At 33.6% G+C, this 22,762-nt stretch overlaps 2 protein-coding genes and 1 long non-coding RNA gene across 12 annotated transcripts in view; 2 read left to right on the top strand and 1 right to left on the bottom strand.

Moving 5' to 3' along the window:
• Positions 1–8,642, top strand: part of LOC115223381 (angio-associated migratory cell protein) — a 38,033-nt gene extending 29,391 nt beyond the window's left edge. The window contains exons 8-11 of the mRNA XM_029793894.2: positions 694–776; positions 2,630–2,720; positions 5,490–5,644; positions 7,124–8,642. Coding sequence (XP_029649754.1) covers positions 694–776; positions 2,630–2,720; positions 5,490–5,644; positions 7,124–7,196 — 402 coding nt within the window. The 3' untranslated portion in view covers positions 7,197–8,642. The remainder of the gene's footprint in view (positions 1–693; positions 777–2,629; positions 2,721–5,489; positions 5,645–7,123) is intronic.
• Positions 7,803–22,762, bottom strand: part of LOC115223390 (endophilin-B1) — a 195,375-nt gene continuing 180,415 nt past the window's right edge. For all 10 annotated transcript variants that reach the window (XM_029793904.2, XM_029793911.2, XM_036514684.1 and 7 more), the window contains 2 exons: positions 13,327–13,573; positions 7,803–8,868 (listed from right to left, as the gene is read on the bottom strand). In XM_029793904.2, coding sequence (XP_029649764.1) covers positions 8,761–8,868; positions 13,327–13,573 — 355 coding nt within the window. In that variant the 3' untranslated portion in view covers positions 7,803–8,760. The remainder of the gene's footprint in view (positions 8,869–13,326; positions 13,574–22,762) is intronic.
• Positions 10,927–21,136, top strand: LOC118768395. The gene is made up of 3 exons (XR_005004208.1): positions 10,927–11,011; positions 14,614–14,620; positions 21,126–21,136. It is a non-coding gene; the product is annotated as an uncharacterized LOC118768395 (long non-coding RNA).

Raw genomic sequence — 22,762 nt, 5'->3', positions numbered from 1 at the left:
AGACATGGCTATGTGGTAAGAAGCTTGCTTCCCAACCACATGGTTCTGGGTTCAAAATCCCACTGTGTGGCACCTTGCACAACTGTCTTCTATATCCTTGGGCTGACCTAAGCCTTATGAGTGGATTTAGTAGATGGCAACTGAACGAAGCCCGTTGTATATATGTATATATCTATGTGTGTGTGCTCTTGTGTTTATACAAGGAGCTGAGATACAAAAGAAAAGGGCTGGTATCAGAGCAGGCTTTTGTTGTGGAAGAGGTACATGGCTACTGACATTTAGAGGGGAGAATAAGAATGAATTAGTATTAGCTGCAAAGTGATAAATAGTGGTGGAGTATTATCTGAAAGTACAGGGTAAACGTATGTGCATGTGTGTGTGTGTGTGCATGGGTGGAGATAAAGATGATGTGTCATAAAAATGCTTGCTGTATTTAGTTTTGTCCCTTTATGCTAAAGACAGTTTGCATTTTGCTCCTTGAAAAATCCAGTAAAATAAATACCAGACTAAACAGTTGAGTCAGCAGAATTCAATCATTATAAAAAAATCATTAAAGACAGAGTCCCTGTCTGGACACAGTACACTGACTGAAACCAATAAAAATTCTGGTAAAAATAAAATGAGGAAAAATAATTTATGTCAACAGATATTTTTGTCTTGAATGCAATGTAATATTGTATTTTTGTTGAACAGGTTGTATCTTCTGTGATCTGTGATAACAATTCTCACAATGCCAACATGGATAACTCAGTGGAATCAGTGGCTTTCTCCAAAACGTAGATATCAATCAATTCTGTTTATTATCTTATGTTTGTCTCATTTTTCTTTATTCACCACTCACATAGTCTCCCTTTACATTTGGTTAATACTGTCTGTTGGTCCTTGGCTGCCTTTAGCAGCGTCCATTTCTCTTGCAATTATTTGTGCCAGGTTTCTGGTTTAGTGAGAATTTCCTTATTTCCTCCTACCAGTGTTAGAGGTACTGGAAAGCTTCAAAAGGGTTGCTATTACCTTTTTGACTAAATTGCAAATAAGAAAAAAGAAAAAGAAGAGAGGCAACGTAAATGTAAACTCTGGAGTTTTGTCTCTTGGATTAATGATTAATATTTTGAGCCCTAATTAATTAATCCGTGGAATTAAATGTCATGATTATTCCAGTAATGACAAAAAATTAGAATTGGTGTTGTATGTATGTCATTGTTGCCTCAGTGCTTTCTGCTTATGACAATGTTGATCCAAGACATTCATTCTTCTCTGCCTCCAACATATTGTTTCTCATTGGAGTAGATGTGGCTGGCAAGACCCATATGTGATCAGCAAATCCTGTGGTACTAAAGGCACTGAAAAGGACCCTGAACAATGTCACAGGGGTTTGATGATGACGTTGTTGTCAATAAACTTACTGTATCTCAACAAAAAATAATTTCAAACATGACATTCCTCAGTGAAAGATATATTGGTATATAAAACTGCTTTGTGCAGTTAAAAGTAATGAAATTTTGAGATGATATATATATCAGCTTTCCACAGTAAAAAGGTTGTGTTTGGAGGAGAAGAGGCTTCACTCAGAACTTTTTTAAGATTTGTTGATTGATACTAACACATCAGCTTCAAAACAAATTGGTCTTTTGAAGCATGGAATAAATCACCAGCCCCTGTAATCCATGATTCCTTAAATTCACCAACACTACTCCTGACGTGTCTGCGCACCTTTTACGACACTTAATGCTCCCTTTTCTTTTTTTTTTTTTTGGTGTTTTATTCTGTGTACTGTGCATGTATTCCAACCTTCATAACTGTCTTTCTTTACTTGACTTAAAGTTGGCTTTCTGCCCCCTTTTTTAACACTTCCAGATGCATTGTAGTGCACCTGAACACTGTATACAATAAGGTTACTAGAACAAGTAGAATGATATATTTTTCAACTTGTAAATAGTGACAGAATATATATATAGGATAAAATCCTTTTTAGAGCAGAAAAGCTTGTCAGCAACCAGCCCTGCTCTAGAAAGGGTTTTATCCTATATTTTATGCTGTTCTGTCAGTATTTATGCATTGAAAAATATATTTTTCTACTTGTTCTGCAATACATTTCAATGCTTCAAAGACAAACTTATGTTTGTTTACATATGATGTAATAAGGTTAGTTTTTCCACGAGGACCTTAAAGCACCTCCCTTGTTGGCAGTTTTAATTTGTTTAATTATTATTGTTATGCTTTGTTTATACGTGGAAAATCCATTGTGTCGTCCCATTTTTGTCTTTTATGCCGTTGCATGTCCTTTAATGTTATTGTTTGTGAGCCCTTGTGGCTAATAAAAGAATAAATTATTACCAAAGACTGCAAACTGGCAGAACCGTTAGCATGCTTAGTGAAATGCTGCTCTGCATTTTGTCCAGCTTTATATTCTGAGTTCAAACTTTGTCAAGGTTGACTTTGCTGTTGATCCTTTCAGGGTTGAAATAAGAATAAGTACCACTTAAGAACTGGCGTTGGTGTATTCGATTTATGCTCACCAACCCAAAAAAAATTTGCTGGCCTTGTGCCAAAATTTGAAACCAATATTTATTTGTCTGCCTTGGCTTGTAATGTTGTCTTGTGATAATTCTTTCCATTTTTGGTCTTGTAGACATCCTTGGGCTGCTGTTGGTACACTTGATGGAACCATATACTTGTGGGATGTCCAAGCTGGAAAATTACGGAATAAATGGCAATTTGATGTGAGTGTCCATCAATTAATTGTAAATATGTCATCATCATCATCATCATCATTTAACGTCCATCGTTTGATTGAGCTGGCAACTCTGGAAGGCTATGTCATGGTTACTTCTGCTGATTATTGTCGCTTTATCTAAACTTCTGCTTCTCTGTCAGTGGTTCGTTTGGACCTTTGTGTACACCTATTATTTGCATTGCATGGTACTGAGTTTCTGCCAACTCACTATGTATATATATCATCATCATCATCCTCATTTAATATCTGCTTTCCATGCTGGCATGGGTTGGACAGTTTGACTGAGGGCTGGCAAACCAGAAGGCTGCACCAGGCTCCAATCTGATCTGGCAAGGTTTCTACAGTTGGATGCTCTTCCTAAAGCCAACCACTCTGAGAGTATAGTGGGTGCTTTTTATGTGCCACCAGCACAGGAGCCAGTCAGGTGGGCCTGGCATTGACTACGCTTGAATGGTGCTTTTTATGTGCCACCAGCACGGGACCGGTTAAGCAGCACTGGCATCAACCACATTTGTATGGTGCACTTTACGTGCCACTGGCACAGATACTTGTAAGGCGGTACTGGCATTGGCCACAACAATGATTTCACTTGACTCAACAGGTGTTTTATATATATATATATATATATATATATAGCGTGGGTTGATGCCAGTGCTGCCTGACTGGCTCCCCGTGCCGGCGACATGTAAAAAGCACCATCTAAACGTGATTGATGCCCGTGCCCTCCAACTGGTTCTTGTGCTAGTGACACATAAAAAGCACCCACTACACTCTTGGAATAGTTGGCGTTAAGGAAGGGCATCCAACTGTAGAAACCTTGCCAGATCAGATTGGAGGGTGGTGCAGCCTTCTGGCTTGCCAGTCCCCAGTCAAACTGTTCAACCCATGCCAGCATGGAAAGCAGATGATTATATATATATATATATGTATGTATAAAACGTTTTTGGTAGTGAATAGATTTCACTAGTAATAATAATAAGGTTAGTCAGGAGAAATGTAGTACCTTAGTTTATTTCTATATAGGTACAGAAAGTCTTCAGATTTTTAAGAAAATGAAATGAAAAAAAAAAACAAAATAAAATATTTATGCCAAAACTTTGAAGAATTTGTTTGTGCTGACAAATTCTTAAATGTAATGATGTAAACATTTTATTTCACTTCATTTCCTTGGAAAATTTGATGACTTTCTGTACCTGTATAAATAAACTAAAACACAATTCCTTAATTTCTTATTATTACTTATATATTTACCTTCTTGTACCTTGAGGATATATCCTGACACCTCATGGTGTCAATGTATTTGACTTCCTTTTTTCTCCAAAATTGCTGGCCTTATGCCAAATATCAGGAAAAAAAAAAAATTATTATTAAGGTGGTGAGCTGGCAGAATCGTTAGCACGCTGGATGAAATGCTTAGTGGTATTTCACTCGTCACTATGTTCTGAGTTCATTTTCCACCAAGGTTGATTTTGCCTTTCATTCTTTTGGAGTTGATAAAATAAGTACCAGTTGAACACTGGACTCAAAGTAATTGACTCATCCCCACCTCACCCAAGCTGCTCTTGTGGCAAAAATTTGAAATTATTATTATTATTATTATTATTATTATTATTATTAAGGCAGCGAGCTGGCATAATTGTTAGCATGCCAGACTAAATGCTTAGTGGTATTTCGCCCGTCGCTCCGTTCTGAGTTCAAATTCCGCCGAAGTTGACTTTGCCTTTCATCCTTTTGGGGTCAATAGATTAAGTACCAGTGAAACACTGGTGGGGGTCAATGTAATTAACTATCCTGCTTTCTCCAAATTTCAGCCCTTGTACCTTTAGTAGAAAGGATTATCATTGTAATAATATTAGGGTGGCAAACTGATAGAATTGTTGGCATGTCCATCAAAATGCTTAGTATTTCTTCCAGCATTTAAATCTAACCAGTTGAACACTGGGGTCAATGTAATTGACTAAACCACTTCCTTAAAATTACTGGCCTTGTATCATAATTTAAAACCATTATTATCAACACTAGCTGGTCCTGTGCCTTCAAAAATGATGGCTAATTGTAATATAAATAAGGACAAAATATAGAACATGAATGGTAAATCAAAGTAGTACACTTGTTAATGTTATCTAGTGGTTGTCTTTTGAGATGCGACATTGATCATCATTAGTTACTGAAAGAATGCTGGTTCACATACTTCCCTTGAACACACACACACAGGTACTCACACAGAGTTGAAACGCTGTTTGATTTTCCTTTTCAGTGTTGAATGTTGATCATCCCACTTCTATTGCACACACATACAAACATTCACATACCTCCCTTTTACATACACACACATATAGTATAAATCTGCTGTTTTGAATTCTTGCTTTTCACTGTAGAATTTCCATCATCCCACTACTAAGTTTGCTATCACACTTTCCTCCCCTATCACTCCTTTTTTTCTTATTTCATATTTTGTGATGAAGAAAAACACAAGAGTATTATTATACTATTAGATTATATATTATGCAGTGCCTATTTATTTTCAAATATTATATAATAATATTGAGTGTATACTTATGTAACACTAAGAGTGAATCAATCTAACTCCATCAAAGCATCACCATGAACTTATCTTGTTCTGCAATTGTTAAGCAATTCATAATATAACATTTATTGATTGCAGTCCTGATATTGTATTGATTACGTAGCAAAGTAGTATGTTGCTGTCATATTATCGTTGTAGTTTTTTTTCATACAACTATTCTTACTTCAGGGATCTTTAGTGAAATTAAAATGGCTAGAGAACAGTCCACAGTTATTCACTGCAGGCCTTGATGGTATCATACGACTCTGGGATACTAGAGACGGTTTACTGAGTAAACAGTGGCATGGACACAGAGCTGCTATCATGGATTTTGAAATATCAAGGTAAAGAAATTTGGTGTTTTTATAAAACTTTTAAAAAAATATTATCTATGTAACCTGTTTCATCTATTGTCATTGTTGGTCTCCATCTGTGTAGAAATTTCTTCTTTTTCCTGTTTGTTCCTTTTCACTTTTGTCTCCCTTCTTATGCTCTCATTATGTCCTAGTCTGGTATTACTAGAGGTCTGGTAGAGCCATATCGTGATGATGTTAGTGATGTTAAACCTAGCAGCAGATTTATACTGGGGTAACATTAATCTGCATGAAAGGTGGAGCAGAAGTAATCTGAAAGAGTGGTTAAGCATTAAAGCATCATCATTTAATGTCTGTTTTCAGTGCTGGCCTGGTTTGGACAGTTTGAAAGGAAATGTGATGAATTGAAGGACTGTGTTGAGTTTCATTGGCTACTTTGGTGTGGTTTCTATAGCTGGAGGCCCTTGAAGAGGAAGTATTGGCCAGGTGGGTTCCTACAACACCAGATATCACAAATGAGTTTATGAAACTTCAACACAAATTGCTACATATACTTTGCAGCTAATCCAACCAATTCGTTGCAAAATAACAGCCATCTGGCTAATAGACTGATTTAGAAATACCATGCCAAGTGACATTGTATGGTGTCATGTAACTGGTGCCCACACTGGTGCCACATAAAAAGCACCCATTACACTCTTGGAGTGGTTAGCATTAGGAAGGGCATCCAGCTGTAGAAACCACACCAAATCAGATTGGAACCTGGTACAGCTCCCCCTGGCCTGCCAGTTCTGTCAAACCATCCAATCCATGCCAGTATGGAAAACAAATGTTAAATGATGATGATGGTATTGTTTAGTGTGGATAACCTTTCTACAAGGCACTTTGCCAAATGTCTTCTAAGTAAAATCCTGAGCCAACCAAAACCCTGTGAATAAACATACGTGTGTGTGTGTCGCTAAGTCTTCAGATTGCATAATAGTTGTAAACAACCTTCCAGTCTTCTGCAAAAATATGTCTGGCCATAGGGGAAATATTACCTTGCCTGGAGACTAGTGAAGGTTAGCAACAGGAAGAGCATCTGGTCTAAGAAAATGTGTCTCAGCAGATTCCATCTGATGCATGCAAGCATAAAAGAGTAGATGTTTAAACCAATGGTTCTCAACCATTTTTGTACCTGTGAATCCCTTTGTTTCCTATTTTGCTCGGATGGACTCCTGTAGCTATTTTGACTCCTATTTTGCTCGGATGGATCCTCATAGCTATTTCAATGTTTTAATAACCCTATCATATTTTTATAAGTAAATTTTATTAGGAATTGTATTAAAAAAATATTTGTTGAAATATTTTGTGTTTTATAGAAGTATAAACAATTTATTGCAGATTACATGGTCCCCGCAAAGGTTATATAGACCCTGGTTGAAAACCACCGATTTAAACATTGGTAATTACATATGAACTGTGTTTGTAATTAACTGAGATTGTGTATTGTTTTTTCTATTCTTTCAGTGATGGCTCCCTAATAGGAAGTGTATCTCAAGACAAAACAGCCAAGATTTTCTCTATGAATTCTTCCACTTAAAATTCCAACAATGACATTTGGTTTGAATAGACATGAAAAAAAAATAACAACAACCAAACAATTGCAAATAAGATGCAAAGATTAAATAAATATTTACTTTACAATCACACAGATACCATATACAATGGAGATGTGCATGCTGGGCTTTCACACAACTTCCATCTACCAAATTCATTCAAGGCATTTGTTGGCTTAGGGTTATAGTAGAAGACGACATGCCCAAGATGCTGTGTAGTGTGACTGAACCCGAAGCCTTGTGGTTTGCAAAGTGAACTTCTTAACCACACAGCCATGCCTCCACAAAAAACTCCAATTCAAGCCTAGCTCTAAGATGCCGGTTCAGCAAAACAGCCATTTAGATTCAGGTTTGCGAAGTAAATAACATCCACAATGGAAAAGAAACAGTTTGTTTCTATTATGTGTTAGCTGTTCTGAATAATTAAACAAATATTAAAGCATAAACACATGCTGGCAACCTTTGTTCATCATCAAGCAGTGAGTGGCTTGTTAAATTTGTATGTGACACATTGACTCTTGAAAGAATGATTAAAAACACATGGAAAGTTACATGAATAAATTGTATCTTTATTTAAAAACCTTGAAACCTTCAGATGAAGTCTATAAAAAGAAACTTTTACAATGGCTAACAATATTTTTTCTTTTTTTTTTTTGTTTACTTGGCTATTACATGTCTAAATCTGTAAGTCTAAGAAGATAGAATTATTGCATATAAATGTGTATCTGTGTGTATATGTAAAATCTATGCATAATGTAGATATCTATGAATAAATTGAAATAACAATCCTTATTGCTTTAAAATTTCTGAGTAACATTTTTATTGCTTGAATCAAGTCAATATATATGAGAAAAGACATTTGTAATGGATGAAGATAATTTTTTTTCTCCATAAAGTCTAATTTCACTCTTTAATTTTTTTTTTTGTGCTAAGAACTTTGAAAAAAAAAGCATATACATATATATATATGTATATAGAGAGAGCGAGCAAGATGGAGTTTTAAATCAAATGCTCATTTCGTTAAAATTTTAAACTGACATTCTTCAAGAATCGACCAAATTTAATTTTTCACAAGCTAAATTTAATAACAATGAATGATACCAGGAAAAAAAAAAAATCTATAGTAGCCAAAAAAAAAAAAAAATTCCCCAAAAAGGCAACAATGCCCAAAGTTAGTTGAAATATTATATGTCCAATTGTTGAAGTCCATATTTGCTGAGGAGGAGGAGAAATACAAAAGTGAAATCTCTCCTGATAGCATTTGTTGAAAATCTACTTAGATGGGATGACTGAGAAATACACTATTATTAGACAGTGAGCATGGAGTTAAAGCACCAAAATATAACAAAACAATTTTATGTTGAAGAAAAATACTAGCATAACAGCCATGGAATTAAACAAAAGGGTTAAAAAAAAAAAAAGAAAAAAAGGAGGCAGATAGTATTGCATATTGATCCCCAATAGAAATTACAAAATGTCTTTGAAGCCATTGTTTGACCATTGGATTTCAGAAGAGAGAGAAAGAGACTAACAGTAATTAAAAAAAAATTAATTTAGGATTTGCAAATAATTAACAGGAACTTTGCCACGATTGTGGCCTTTCTCAGCCATCACATAATCATCTCCCAAACTAGGAAGGCTATGAACAGTTATGAGCTGAAAAGAGAAAGAAAATGTGAGACAGTTAAAAAGATACAGTAAATTTAATCCAGCTAAAAGAACTTAACTTAATAACCTATAGTAATTATACATACACACACTATATATACATACACACTATATATATATATATAATGCAATTAAAATATAATCTACGGTATATTACTTATGAATACAGCTGAAAATATTTTAGTGATTTAAAGATTAGACATAAAATAAACATTAAATCCTAATAAATGTAAAAAGGTGAAGCTGTGGTTTACTAATATATATTGAGCCAAGGTCACCAATTAAAGTTAAGTCTGAGAAAAATTTACACTTAGTGTAAGAGAAATAATAAGTCTCTTGTTCTCATGTGTGGAAAACAAATCGATGTATAGGAAATATGTTGAAGTTACAAAAATATTCAATATTTCATTCATTGATAAAAGCTTAAATATATTTATGACTTTTTCTATGCATTATCAAAACATTTTAAAAAATTAATTTTTGTTATAAGATAATTAATACAACCGATAATTTAATAAACCCAGATATACTAAGTAGTAGAAATTTCTCTGCAAATGGTATTATCTTACAGCTGTCATAATCTTCAACTTCCCTTCAGTTACACAAATATTTTGATATTCTTATCAGCATATGATATAAAAACAAAATATTACTAACTGCCTACCTGTCATACCAATTTTTTAAAAGCATATTGAGTATTTAATGTGCAAGCTACAGACAGAAAATGTAAATATGAAACATGCTTAAACAAAAATAAACAAATAATAGATGACATCAAGTATGAATGTGCTTTGCTATTTGCCTTTTGAGAAAGAATTCAACTTGTTGAAAGCCATGAATAGTTGTGATTAGCTATGACAATGACATACATGAAAAATTGTGTAAACATGAAGAACAGAACTGGTTTAAATTTGACCAAGGACAAAATACACAGACATTGAAAAGGATGCTGATCCACTTTGCTGTACACTGAGGTTTGTAATGAGTTCTGGGGACTTTTAAGGCAGGACTTAACTTAGTTTCCATGGCATATAAGTGGCAGATCATAAACCCCACCCCATTGGGATGTTGGTTCACTGCAGAGTTAACTTCTCAGCTGTTGCTACAACTCATTTGTGGCTGAATGGACTGGAGCAATGCAAAATGTAACACCCTAACTACTGAACTACATACTTTCATCTTAGTTCTTTTTTCCTTTGTGTAAACATAGAACTAACACTTTCTAAACTTAAATTATGCTGAGATAAAATATTAAGACAGTATTTTTAATATATATGTAAAATAGGAGAAAAGGTGGTGGGGTGTTCCTGGTCAAATTTAAACCATGTCTGTATACTTATGTAGAGATTTACCATTTTGGGAGTTAGTATTTTACAAATATGTTAACTCTTTCAACCTTAATGTTCTTGCTAATTGTATCAGTTATGTTAATACTTATATTCTGATGATATAATTACACAACAGTGAAACATTACGCAAAATACATTATTAAAGTATTGAAATCATGGTGCTGAAATCTTAGGATTAAATTTGTCATTTATTCCCTTGGAGATACACGAGTGTGTGTGGAAGGGGGCTTCAATAGAACTATATTTACCAGTAATATACTGAGCACTGGACCATCGAGATACTCAAATCATTCACTATAAATGATATGCCTGTGCTTGGGTTAAGAGATTGTTATTATAGACATAATACTGAAATATTGGTTTCACATTTTGGCACAAGGCCAGCAATTTCAGGGGCGGGTGTAAGTTGATAATATTGATCAACTGGTACTTATTTTATTGTATCCGAAAAGGATGAAAGGCAAAGTCGACCACAGTGCAATTGTTACTCAGAATGTAAAAACAGATGAAATGCCACGAGGCATTTTACCTGACACACTTACAATTCTGCCAGCTTGCCACTTCATAGTATGGAAAAATTACATAGGATGACATTCAGAACAGAATTGATCAGCTCATGTCATTTTCAATTCAAGCTAAACCAAAAGTTTGAGAGCACTGGGCTTTCTGTTTGATGGCTCAGATGGTTTAGCTTGTGATAAGTCAAGTATTCTTGTGTTCTTTCCTTATCACAAGCTAAACCATCTGAGCCATCAAACAGAAAGCCCAGTGCTCTCAAACTGGTACTTATGCTATCAATTTCTTTTGCTGAACCACTAAGTTATGGGGGACGTAAAAACACACCAATATCAGTAGTAATGCTGTAGTACTGAACACGCACACACACACACACACATATATAAAATCTGATTCTTTCAATTTCTGTCAGCTAAATCCACTCAACTCAAAGCTTTGGTTGGCCCAAGGCTATAATAGAAGACACTTGCCCAAAGTGCCACACAGTGGTGGGGGGAGCAAATTGGCCCAACTTCAGAACCTTGGCCAACCAAAGCTTGGTGAGTGGATTTGGGAGATAGATACTGAAAGCAGCTTGTCATATATATATGTGAGTGTGTGTGCAGGTATGTGACTGTTTGTGTTTCCTTGTCTTAACATCATACGCTAGTTGCGAGTATTTCAATCATATAAGCAGTATCATTATGGTGGTGGTGGCAGCTCTGAACGGGGTCTTAGGGAGTAGCGTCCCTGCCTTCCTGAGCTAGTTTTCCACCATATTTCTTAAAAATCGTGGTAGACCCCTTGGTCTCTAGAAACTGAGGGTGGGGGTAAGCAAGGGCATGCTCCCCGTAGAAAATCCAGCTACAGAAAAGTCTCATGATAATAGCAAAGGAGTCATTCATATCCAATATTCTGTGCAAACATGTTTGGACATGGGGAACTATGACTTTGCAAAAACAACACAGTACCCATGACTTTCGGAAGAATTTTGTCAGGTTCACAATTCCTGGAGGAAGGAATAAACTATTTGCATCCTGATTGTTAGCAATCAGGACACTACATCCCTCAAAACTTCCAGGTTTGCTGAAATTCACCAACAGTAAACCTGATGTCTTCCTTCCTTTTTCTTTACACGACTCATTCGTTGTTCACCTCTGCATTATTCTATGTATTATACATGCACTTTTGGCTATTTATTTTGATGAGCTGTAGTTTACCTGAGCTCTGCATACAATAAGTTCATTAAATATATATATATATATATATGCTGGAGTGGCTGTGTGGTTCTAGGTTCAGTCCCACTGTGTAGCATCTTGGGCAAGTGTCTTCTACTATAGCCTCGTGCTGACCAAAGCCTTGTGAGTGGATTTGGTAGACAGAAACTGAAAGACGCCCATCATATATATATATATATATGAGTGTGTGTGTGTGTTTGTTTGTTCCCCCAACATTGCTTGACAATTGATGCTGGTGTGTTTACGTCCCCTAAATTAGTGGTTCGGCAAAAGAGACTGATAGAATAAGTTGGGGGGGGAGGGATTTGCTTGACGAAAGGCGGTGCTCCAGCATGGCCATAGTCAAATGACTGAAACAAGTGAAGGCTGGCAACAAGAAGGGTATCTTGCAGTAGAAAGCCTGCTTGAATACTGTCCATCCAACTCATGCAAGCATGGAAAAGTGGATGTTAAAATCATACACACACATATATATATGCATGCAGATACTCATGCATTAGTGGCAGCAGTGATGAAGGCTGAGACAAGTTGTGCTGAAGGCAATACCTAACATTAGTCTCAATCTCACCAAATTCAACATCATTTCTCATCCTCTTAAATGTAATAAACTCATTCATCAGTATTAGGCTAATGTTGATTCATTAAACTAAAAACCTTATTCTATAATTAAGAAATTAAATAAAAAATATTTGAAAAGGTAACAGCTCTTTCATTATTCCTAATACTAGGGTTGAAATAGTGCAGTAATAATATTTCATTAGAAATAAAATAAAACTAAATGTACCTTTGATAATGAGAATTATTAATGGTTTTGTTTGCAAATTTATCTTAATTTGTAAATTTTTCTTGATATTGGAGCAACATTTCAATTAATATGCTCTCCTTATCATTTGTGTTTATAACAGAGGTTAGAATTTCTTCCCTTTTTCTTGTGGTGGTGGTGGTGGTGATAGTGAAAACATGAATTTCTTTGAACCATCATAACAAGAAACGGTATTTGATGTTGATCAAAGAATGTATGATTGATGCATGATTTTAAATAAGATGAAAAAACACATTGCAAACCAAAAACTATCTCATGTTCAAAAATACAAAAATAAAAGAAAATAAACATTAAAAAAAAAAAGAAAACAGTTATACTGAGTATTTAATTAAAAAAAAAAAAAAATTCACACACAACCATCACCAAACACAGATCAAAATTGAAACGAAAAGAAAATTAGAAAAGAAAATATGTAAAGCAGCACAACATAGTCATTCCTATTTTAATATTTCTGAACATAGCAGCAGTGGGGTAAAAAAAAATATACAAAAAAAAAAAACAACATTTGACAATAAAATAAATGTTAAGGTTTATAATATACCTCATCAGCTGTTAAAGAGATTTCTGTTAAATCTGCTGCTGCATAATCATAAAGGACTCTGGCATATTTTTTTTCAACATTGGGAGATGGCGCTGTCACCTCAATAGCTGGAGGGGCTGATGGATTGGGGTAAAATGTGCTGAGACTAGCTAGTTGGGGCTGTGCACCAGCATTGGAATTGTTCCCCAGTTCTGTGGCTGATGGAGCAAATATACTACGTGGTGCACAACTGATAAATGATGACAAGCTGCAAATGGACACAGGAAGAAGACTTCCGATTAGAAAGCATGAAGCCTTTGTCCTTCTAATCTGGACTACAATTATAAGCAACATTAACACCGCTGAGATAGTCGAAGGAGTCCGCAGGACCATGTTATTAATGCATCGCCAGCAGTTAACTTGATGAGCAAGCATTTAAGCTAGTTTACTATGCAGCAAGTAAAAGCTTAGCTACATTAATCTAAGTTGTACCACACAAGCATGAAATTGTCTTCTAGTTAGGAAATAATGAAAATAATAAGTAATAAGCTTTTTTTTTTAATGAAGAAACAAAATGGTTAAAAAAAAGAAAAAAAAGAGAAAGAGAGAGAAAGAACAGAAATGAAACAGCAATTCTGAAAACCCAAAAGAGACACACATTTACACACAACTATAGTAGTTGCAGATTTGAATTCTGATAGATTTATTTTGATAATTAATACATTTTGCAAAAGATACAGATTGTGGCAAGAAACACTCCCACATCAACTACAAAAAGATACTGTTACCAACTTGCCTGTCTTCACTGGTGCTGCACAAATGGTTGTATAAAATATAAGCTTTTCTGCCAATATTTTATACACCCAGTGGTGTGACATGAGTGAAGCTTGTGCAGGTGGTTATGGCATTTTTATACAGCTAACATTGGAGATGTTTTGCAACACTCTGTATATTCAGATTTTACCAGAAATTGAATGTATTTTTTTGTATCATTTCTTGAGGTTGTTGAAACTGGGCTAAAGACACAGAACATATATAATAATAATGATAATAATGATAATAACAATGAAGTTTCAATAAAATGTTTGCATCTGCATTCTTTCTTTTTAATATTACTATTATTTTAATATTATAGTATAATCATAATATTAAATAAAATATTATAATATTATATTAATATTAAAATATTAATATTTTAAAATGTAAATATTGCATAATTTCTTTGGAAAGACAATTACTATTGTTGCAGGGACTGCTTTTGCTATCAGACATTAATAACTGATAATAAATTAAGGTAAGATTACAGAGGTGGTGTGTGTATGTGTGTGTGGGACAGGAATGAAACAAATATTATTCAACCAATACAAAACAAGTAAACAAACTAGCAGTACTTTTAATTAGTAATAGTTAAATCAGTTCCACATTTTTGAATTACACAAAAAAAAAAAAATAAAAACAAAATCAGACTCAGTTTTTGTTATTCAAAACATATAATAACAAAGAGGCAGATAGAAGGGTCGTTGTTTATCTTAAGACAGGAATCCTTTAAAAAGTTTTGATTATAAACTATAACTGAAGATTGAAAAAAAAAATTCTAAATTTTCAATGAAACGATAAATAATTGTTTGAGTGACCAAACCATTACTTGAATGATTAGTGTATTCTACAGGATTTGAAACACTTTTGGAAAGCAAACAGACTGAGCAACTAACAAGATAAGGTTCCATCTCATACTCCAAATATTAAATAAAAAGAACTACCTTTAGATCTCGTACTAAGCCAGAGAACAAAATCTTGGTGATTAAAAACCACTAAACTAGCTAAATTTTTCATACTGTTTACAAAAAGATGAATAAAACTTCCTAATTTACTATAATGTCTAATTCTATTATGTTTCAAAATATTTTACACATTCATGAATTATTTATGTCAGTATATTTGGAGGTAAAATCTTTCATATAGAAGAATCAATAAAATAATATTTTGAATATTATAATAAACATTGGGCAGATTCAAAGGTGAAGTTAATTGGATATAATAATGAGAAAGAGAGAGACGGGCAATGAAAGAATAGATCTCAGAAAAGGATATAAATTTTATTACTGTATAAATATTGTATGGTGTGGAATGTCTTTTTTTCTTTTTCATTAAAAGACAAATTTATGAGGAGATGAAATGTTCAGATTTAGATTTCAAAAAATGAAATGACATGGCATTTCATAAACTTTGGGAAGTTTCACACATAAAGAGGATTATTGCTTAATGAATGCTTAACAAGGTTAATGGTCTGTGGTAGAATGATTTGTTGAGATGACGACAATGAAATCATTAACAGTAATCACGAACCCAATTACAGTAAAACGATTATCTGAACATCAATTAACCAAACAAGATCCCATTGTTTCATGACTATTTAACTGAATGTTAAAATAATACCAGTGCTACCATTTTCTCTTTTGTTGACAATAATGGAAAGTGAATTCAAATAACAGAACATGAGAAACACCACACCAAAGGTGTTTAGTGAAACTGGTGCAGTGATTGCATCTTTTGTCTGCAGTTATCAAAAGTACGCTGAGTTAGTCAAGTTATTTGATCTCCGTCATTCACTTTAAAAATGTTAAAATAGTTTTAACACACAAAAATGACTGACAGGCCAAGGGATTTAAAAGCATGGCAAAATCACATGATGTCTATTCACTGTATGACTTTTGTATGAATGAAAGTTATCTGCTACAAAAAACAAAAACAAAAAAAAATCAATTTTGTTACTGTTAGTATGTCTGTGAAGAAGAAGCAAATACCATTGACAATCAAACAGAAGAACAAGATTTTATAACATCTAGATTATGGTGAAAAGACATCAAAGACTGCACATGAAAATTATATTGTAAAACTCATACAAACACTGTAAACAAATATGCCTTTTTTCTGTTTTGTTTTTTTCTTCTTTTTTTTTTTACATAATTATATTTCATATGGTTACCTTATTTTGAAGATCAGATCAGATGAGTAATCCGAACAATCAGTTACCCAAACTAAATCCTTCCTGTTTGAGACTTGTTTGGATAAATAATAGGTAGGGACATGGCTGTGTAGTAAGCAGCTTGCTTCCTAATCACAGTTTTGAATTCCTTATTGAAAATGATTAACAATAAACATAACCACTTTGAGGGTCATAAGCATTAGAGAGAGAGAGGAAATTCTCATGTGATAATATGGCAAAAGTAAGCAAAATGGTTATTTGCAAATGAGTAGGACTTGGTAGCAAGTATTATTCTTTCACTAATTGTTTTCAGTGCCTGCGTAGTCACAAGCAAACACAAACACTGTCTTGGTTCTCCTAACCTCAATCCGGTGAAACATAAAGGATGTAGCAAGTACTAAGGGAGAAAGAGAGAGAGTTGAACCTGCTCAGCAAGTACTCATTTTGCAGCTGAAGAGACTGAGCAACATGAAATGACATACCTGGCTTGAAATCTCAATGCACTGCCAGTTCCAGGAATTGAACCCACAACCTTATTGTGAGGTCAATACCTAAACCACTAGACCACAAGCTTTTGTAATTGATAAAATGCATTTTTATAATTAAGATAAATAAAGATATGAAACAATGTATAAATATCTATAGAAGTAGAAGTAAAAAAAAATACAAAATGTAAATCATTTATAAATGATGCAGAAAGGATTAATGAAAATGAAATAAATAAGGAAACAAATGATTCCAATGTGAACATATTTATATAAAATCACCAGAAACCTATTCAGGTATCCTAGGTAAAGATATCAAAGGAAGAAGATAGAGTAAAGAAGAGATGATTATCCAAATAATAATTAACTAATATGCTATATTATCTAAGTGATAGACATGATTATAATGACTATTGAAATTGTTTTGTTAATATTGATAACTGGAACAAATAAGAATTTTATAGTCAGTCATCAGGGTTTCTTTGATATTTTTATCCTACTTCCGAATTATTTTGTAAACATGCAACCTCAGTCTACTGTTGACCATTCATGAATTTAAAAAACAAACAAACAAATAAGTTGTCTCTGATCTAAACTAGAAGTGAATTCATGACTAACAAAGGTTTCCGCGTTTATAATCATTTTATTGGAGAAAAGCTATACACACTGCTTGTATTGACATAATTTGGGGGGGGGGGGGACAGAAAAAATAGAAAACAACACTAACGAAGCTTTTGAATTCAACTAAACTCAACAAAAAGTCCAGTGGATTGCTGTTGTATTGCACTTAAAAAGAAAGCCTTTGAAAGATCAACAATCAACCCCACAACTCACATCATTTTCCTGATACTGTTAACAAACCTAACAAAATTTGCAGAGATGGAGATATTTTTAGTAGTAATACATGTCTGTAATGTTATATAAGATATAATCATATACAAGCTAGAAATTTATCTATTATATCTGTGAGAGTAGATTCTTCTACTTTAAACATTTTCATTAACTGAACTGATAAAGATAAATGCAAATATCTTCTGATACTCAAGGGAATTTTAAAACCCTGAGTTCAGCCTTGGTTTTATGACATTAAATGGATAAGCAATGTCAGATAATCTTCCTAGAAAGGATCTGGAATGCTACATTAACTAAAATAAAATAGAGTTAGGTGTACTGCTACAATATTTAAAATACTGGTACTGATTCTGAATTTATTTTGAATCTTGGGCCATTTTGTGTCTGTACCAAAATCTAATTTATCAACTGAAGGTTTAACCCTTTAGCATTCAAACTAGCCATATCCAGCCAAAATATTTAACCTGTTTTATATTGAAACTAACCAGATCTGGCCTCTCACCTCAACCCTACAATGTCATTCTAAAACTAAACAATCACATTATCAAAATCTCTATCCTATAAGATAATGCATGATTAATTCAAAACAATATAAATAAACAAACATTGCATTTAATAGAATAATCTGAATATGAAAGGGTTAATGGTCAGCAGCTTGTCACAAATGCCATATTGTAGCTCTAGCCTGGGTATTTTACAGTTAATGGTTGAGCTCAACTTGCTGTGTATAAGTGTCTTACAATCAACAAAAGGCTCTGTTTCGCTGATATTGTACAAGAGAGTTTACTTATAACATTGCAGTAGGCATTAGGATGTCATTTGAATGTATCTATCCATGCAGACAAAAGCTTTCAAAAAGAGGATTTAACAACTTATTGACTATTACTGACTTTATTATTCATCCTTTAAGAGTAAATAAAATAAAAATAATACAATATACTATATTGTTATAATATGTAATATACAATGTAATGGAGTGAATTCAACTGATTATATTTTCACCATTGTAAAATTAGTATATGCTGAGAGAGAAATCTTTTGGATGGCTCTCGTGATCTGTTTTGAAAAATTCAACATTATGTATTTAATATTCTGAGTTGATGGAAGTGGTCTTCAAATGAAGGTCTTTTTTACTGATAGATATAAAGTTTCTCCATTTGATATATAAATACAGTCTATTACATTTTATTAAACACTCTCTACAAAATAAAGCTATTGCTGTGTGTGTGTGTAAATAAAATGGCAACTACATTAAAAACAGCAGAGTATTTCCAAGAGAGAAAGAAATAGTCTTTAAATAACCACTTTAAATACTAAATACACAAACTTCACCCAACACCCACTATCATCTCTCTCCCTCTCTCATGGACCATTTGCATTGCTGCTTATCATTTACGCTTGTCTTTATGTCATCATCCATCCTCACCTTTGTGCACCTCTGTTATTGCCAACCACTTCCCTCCCTTACTCCACTCCAAATAACCTTGCTTTTTCTACTACATTCTTGCTACTTTCACACACTCATTCTGGTCTTTCAAATGCCATCTCTCTCCCTCTCTCTCCTATTCCCTTCCTAGGTCACCAGAGTAACCGTACAAACCCTAATTTATACTCAAACTCTTGCCCCTCCTCTCAGTTGCCTATTTTTGGCCTTTCTGCCATTGTTCCTTTCACTATTTCACCACCATGATCTACATATCTAAGTGTACCAGGCACCCTCATCCACTTCCTGCCTGAATTCCTTCTACAGGTCAAGACAAGGTCTACAGTGCTGGTGCTAATGAGAAAATACACCCAGTACCATGTAAAGTGGTTGGCAATGAGGGGGAAAGAAACCATCATCGGTCTATGGGGTCAGTGACTCTCAATGGATAGACCATAATGACCCAATCAAACCCTGTCAGCACAGAAATCAGGCATAAAGTGATTATGATGAGTCACAAAGTTAATTTTTGTTGCTAAGGAATACTATATTCAATTGAATATCCTTTGTGGTATAAGAACTTATTTTATCAAGTCTCAAGAGAATTAAGAAAAACAAAGAAAAATGTAAAACGATGGACCTAAATGCTATAAGCTGTCCTAATATGTGTCTTTAACAGTGAAATATAAATATTTACTTAATATATAAGCATAATGAGATCATTGCTTATAGTGCACAGGTGCACTACAACTCATTGAAAATGGGTAAAAGAGGGGACAGGAAATCAGGTAAAAAAAAAAGGCAGCAATGATAGCCAAAAATACATGCATAAAACAAAACAAAACATATTGAGCTTGAAGGACAATATGGAACCAATACATGAAGGTTAATCAATAAAATGATCATTCAACTTTATTTAAAGCAGTATTGCTTTTTTGTCTGTATGTTTTACTGAAAAAATATTAAAATAAATTTAACATGAACTGACAAATGATGCATACACACATGCATGCATATGCAAATGCATGCATGCACACGCAAATGCATGCATGCACACAGATACACACGCAGAGACTAAAACATGAGAAATACTGAAATGAATTCAAATAAATTTAACTTGAAATAGAGAAAGCAACTGAAACATAATAAATTCCACGAAAACATATTTAATAAGAGAAAAGAAAAATAAGGAATTGTGGCATTTATTAAAATTAAAAATAGTTAAATGCAAGACTGTTTTGAAATTCAAGAGACTACAAGAATCTACAACTAATTTATACGAAACACAGTGCTTAGAAGTAGTAATGCCATACTGTTTGTTGCAGCTATAATAGACTCCAATCTCTCAACTAATAGGTATCTTACAGAAACACTAATATGAGTTTAGAGAGAGAAAGAGTGAATTACAAAGACAATGCTGCTATCATTGTTATGGTGCATACATAATAATGACAGAAGCAGGCTAGTGAAGGCAGCATTCTAATGAGGTGTAGTGATAACTGTGGTTTGGAAATAGATATTCTAATGGGTAGATTGTGGCTATAGATAAAGACAAAGTGGCTGTTGCATAAAATATGTAGTAAAGAAATATATTTTGCTTGAAAAAAAAAAAAAAAATTGTAACCAAATAATATTTATTTTTCTGTTTAGCTGTTTACAGACAAAAGTTTAAACTGGAAGGAAAGAATTTAATTTGATTGATTCTGAATTGTATTTGCTCTTAATTCAATGAAAAGTCAAGAAGCATGAAGTTGAGAATGTTAACCATGAAATCTACAGCAAGATATTTGGAGTGATTCATACACCTTCTTTAACCGCTTAGCATTCTGGTTACTCTATTAAATGTAATGCTTATTTATTCACAGTTTTGAATTAATTATGATTTATCAAATAGCTTTGAGATTTCAAAAGTATGATTGTTTAGTTTTAGAATGGCATTGTCAGATAGGCATGAGAGGCCAGATTTGGCTGGTTTGAACACAAAATTGATAGAATATTTGGTCTGATATAGCTGATTGAAATGCAGCTGATTTCAGTCAGTGGACCACAACCATGCTGGAGCACTGCTTTCAAGAGTTTCAATTGTTTATATCAACCCCAGTATATCACCTGGTACTTATTTCTGATGTATCAACTCTAGTATATTCTCAATATTTATTTTATGAGATTCATTCAGAGAAAGGTTAAGCCACCATGGGTGTAATTGGAGAGGAATGAAATACAAGAAATTTTTAGTTTCCTCACACCATTTCTTCAATTCTACTCACGCACACACAAACACACAATTACTGGCTTCTGCACAGTTTTTCATCAAGCTAGTCTCTTTTAGAAAGCTTTGGTCAACTTGAGCTTATGGTGCTGTGCAGTGAGACTGAATCTGACAACGCTTGACTACAGAGTGAATTTCATAACCACACATTCACATATACAAGCAGCTGCAAATATCTAATCACACAGCTCATCACATACATACATATGCACATACATATATAAATAAATATATCAATAAATAAATAAACAAACACAAACTAACATTAAAACGAAATATATTTTCATCTGCAAATTGCTATTCTTGCAATCATGTATGTAAGTGTGTGTGTGTGTGCGTTTATGTTATAAAATAAATAAGTTGTTAGATTGTCAATTGTATTTCTCTAATTTATTGTTTGTATTCTGTATTTATACCCTTATTTCTGTAGTATTCAACCGACATACCAGTGAATTGGATGGTTTACACCCCATTGAAGGAATTTTTTCCTTCTTTTGTTACAATACGTTATATATATAAATGTGTATGTGTGTGTGTTTAGTACGCACTTGTTATAAAGATGGAGAGTCTGCTTATAGTTACAAGGTTAGTAAACAGGATTGTTTCTTCATACCCAAAGCTTAAGAGTGGTCGGCACAGGTCAACTGTACTTATTAGTGAATTGAATCAACCAGCAGAGTTGCCCACCATCAGTTACTGAATGCATGAGCTTAATAGGTGTCTTGTTTTGTCGAATAAAGCATCACATTAGAATATCCTAAATATTATAACACATTACAGTTTATTATGAAAGAATAGTTATTCATAATAATGACAAAGAATCAAAAATAAAAAAAAACAAAACGTTTTTCCACACATGAGAGAAAAAGAAATCTAGAGCTACAGCTAAAAGCCAATACATATTCTTTTGTTTTTTAAACTTCACCTGTATAAACACAGAATATATGATACATGATATCTACAATCATTGCTAAAACTTGCCAGTATGCTGACAGCATACTGACATAGAAAAAAGTTTATTAATAGATAAAAATAGAAAAAAATAAATAAGTATAACATAAAAAAACAGAAATAAACTACTTTGATATGAAAAAATAATATTTGCATATTAATTATGTCACATGCTCTCTAGTAGATTGTTTCAAACAAATGGTAATGTCCTCAATAAGAATAATAGACATAAAAAAAAATGTTATCACTAAAAAGCTCTAAATTGGATGACTATAATTTGAGTGAGAGTGCAAGTGGAGAAGAGAGAGTGAATAGGAATAGGAAAAAGTGTGTGAGAAAGAGCACGAGAGTGGAAAAAAGAGAGAGATGGGGAGAGGGAGGGAGAGAGAGAGAGAGAGAGAGAAAGAGAGTGAAGTGGGGCAGGGACAATGTGTGTGTATTTAAGTAGAAATTTCAAGTTTATTAACCCAACCACCTTTACTACTTGTGTG

The sequence above is a fragment of the Octopus sinensis genome, linkage group LG2 (genome assembly GCF_006345805.1).
Source record: "Octopus sinensis linkage group LG2, ASM634580v1, whole genome shotgun sequence".
Classification (NCBI taxonomy): domain Eukaryota; kingdom Metazoa; phylum Mollusca; class Cephalopoda; order Octopoda; family Octopodidae; genus Octopus; species Octopus sinensis.
Note: the sequence above shows the minus strand (reverse complement) of the source record. Positions and strands in the feature narration are given on the sequence as shown.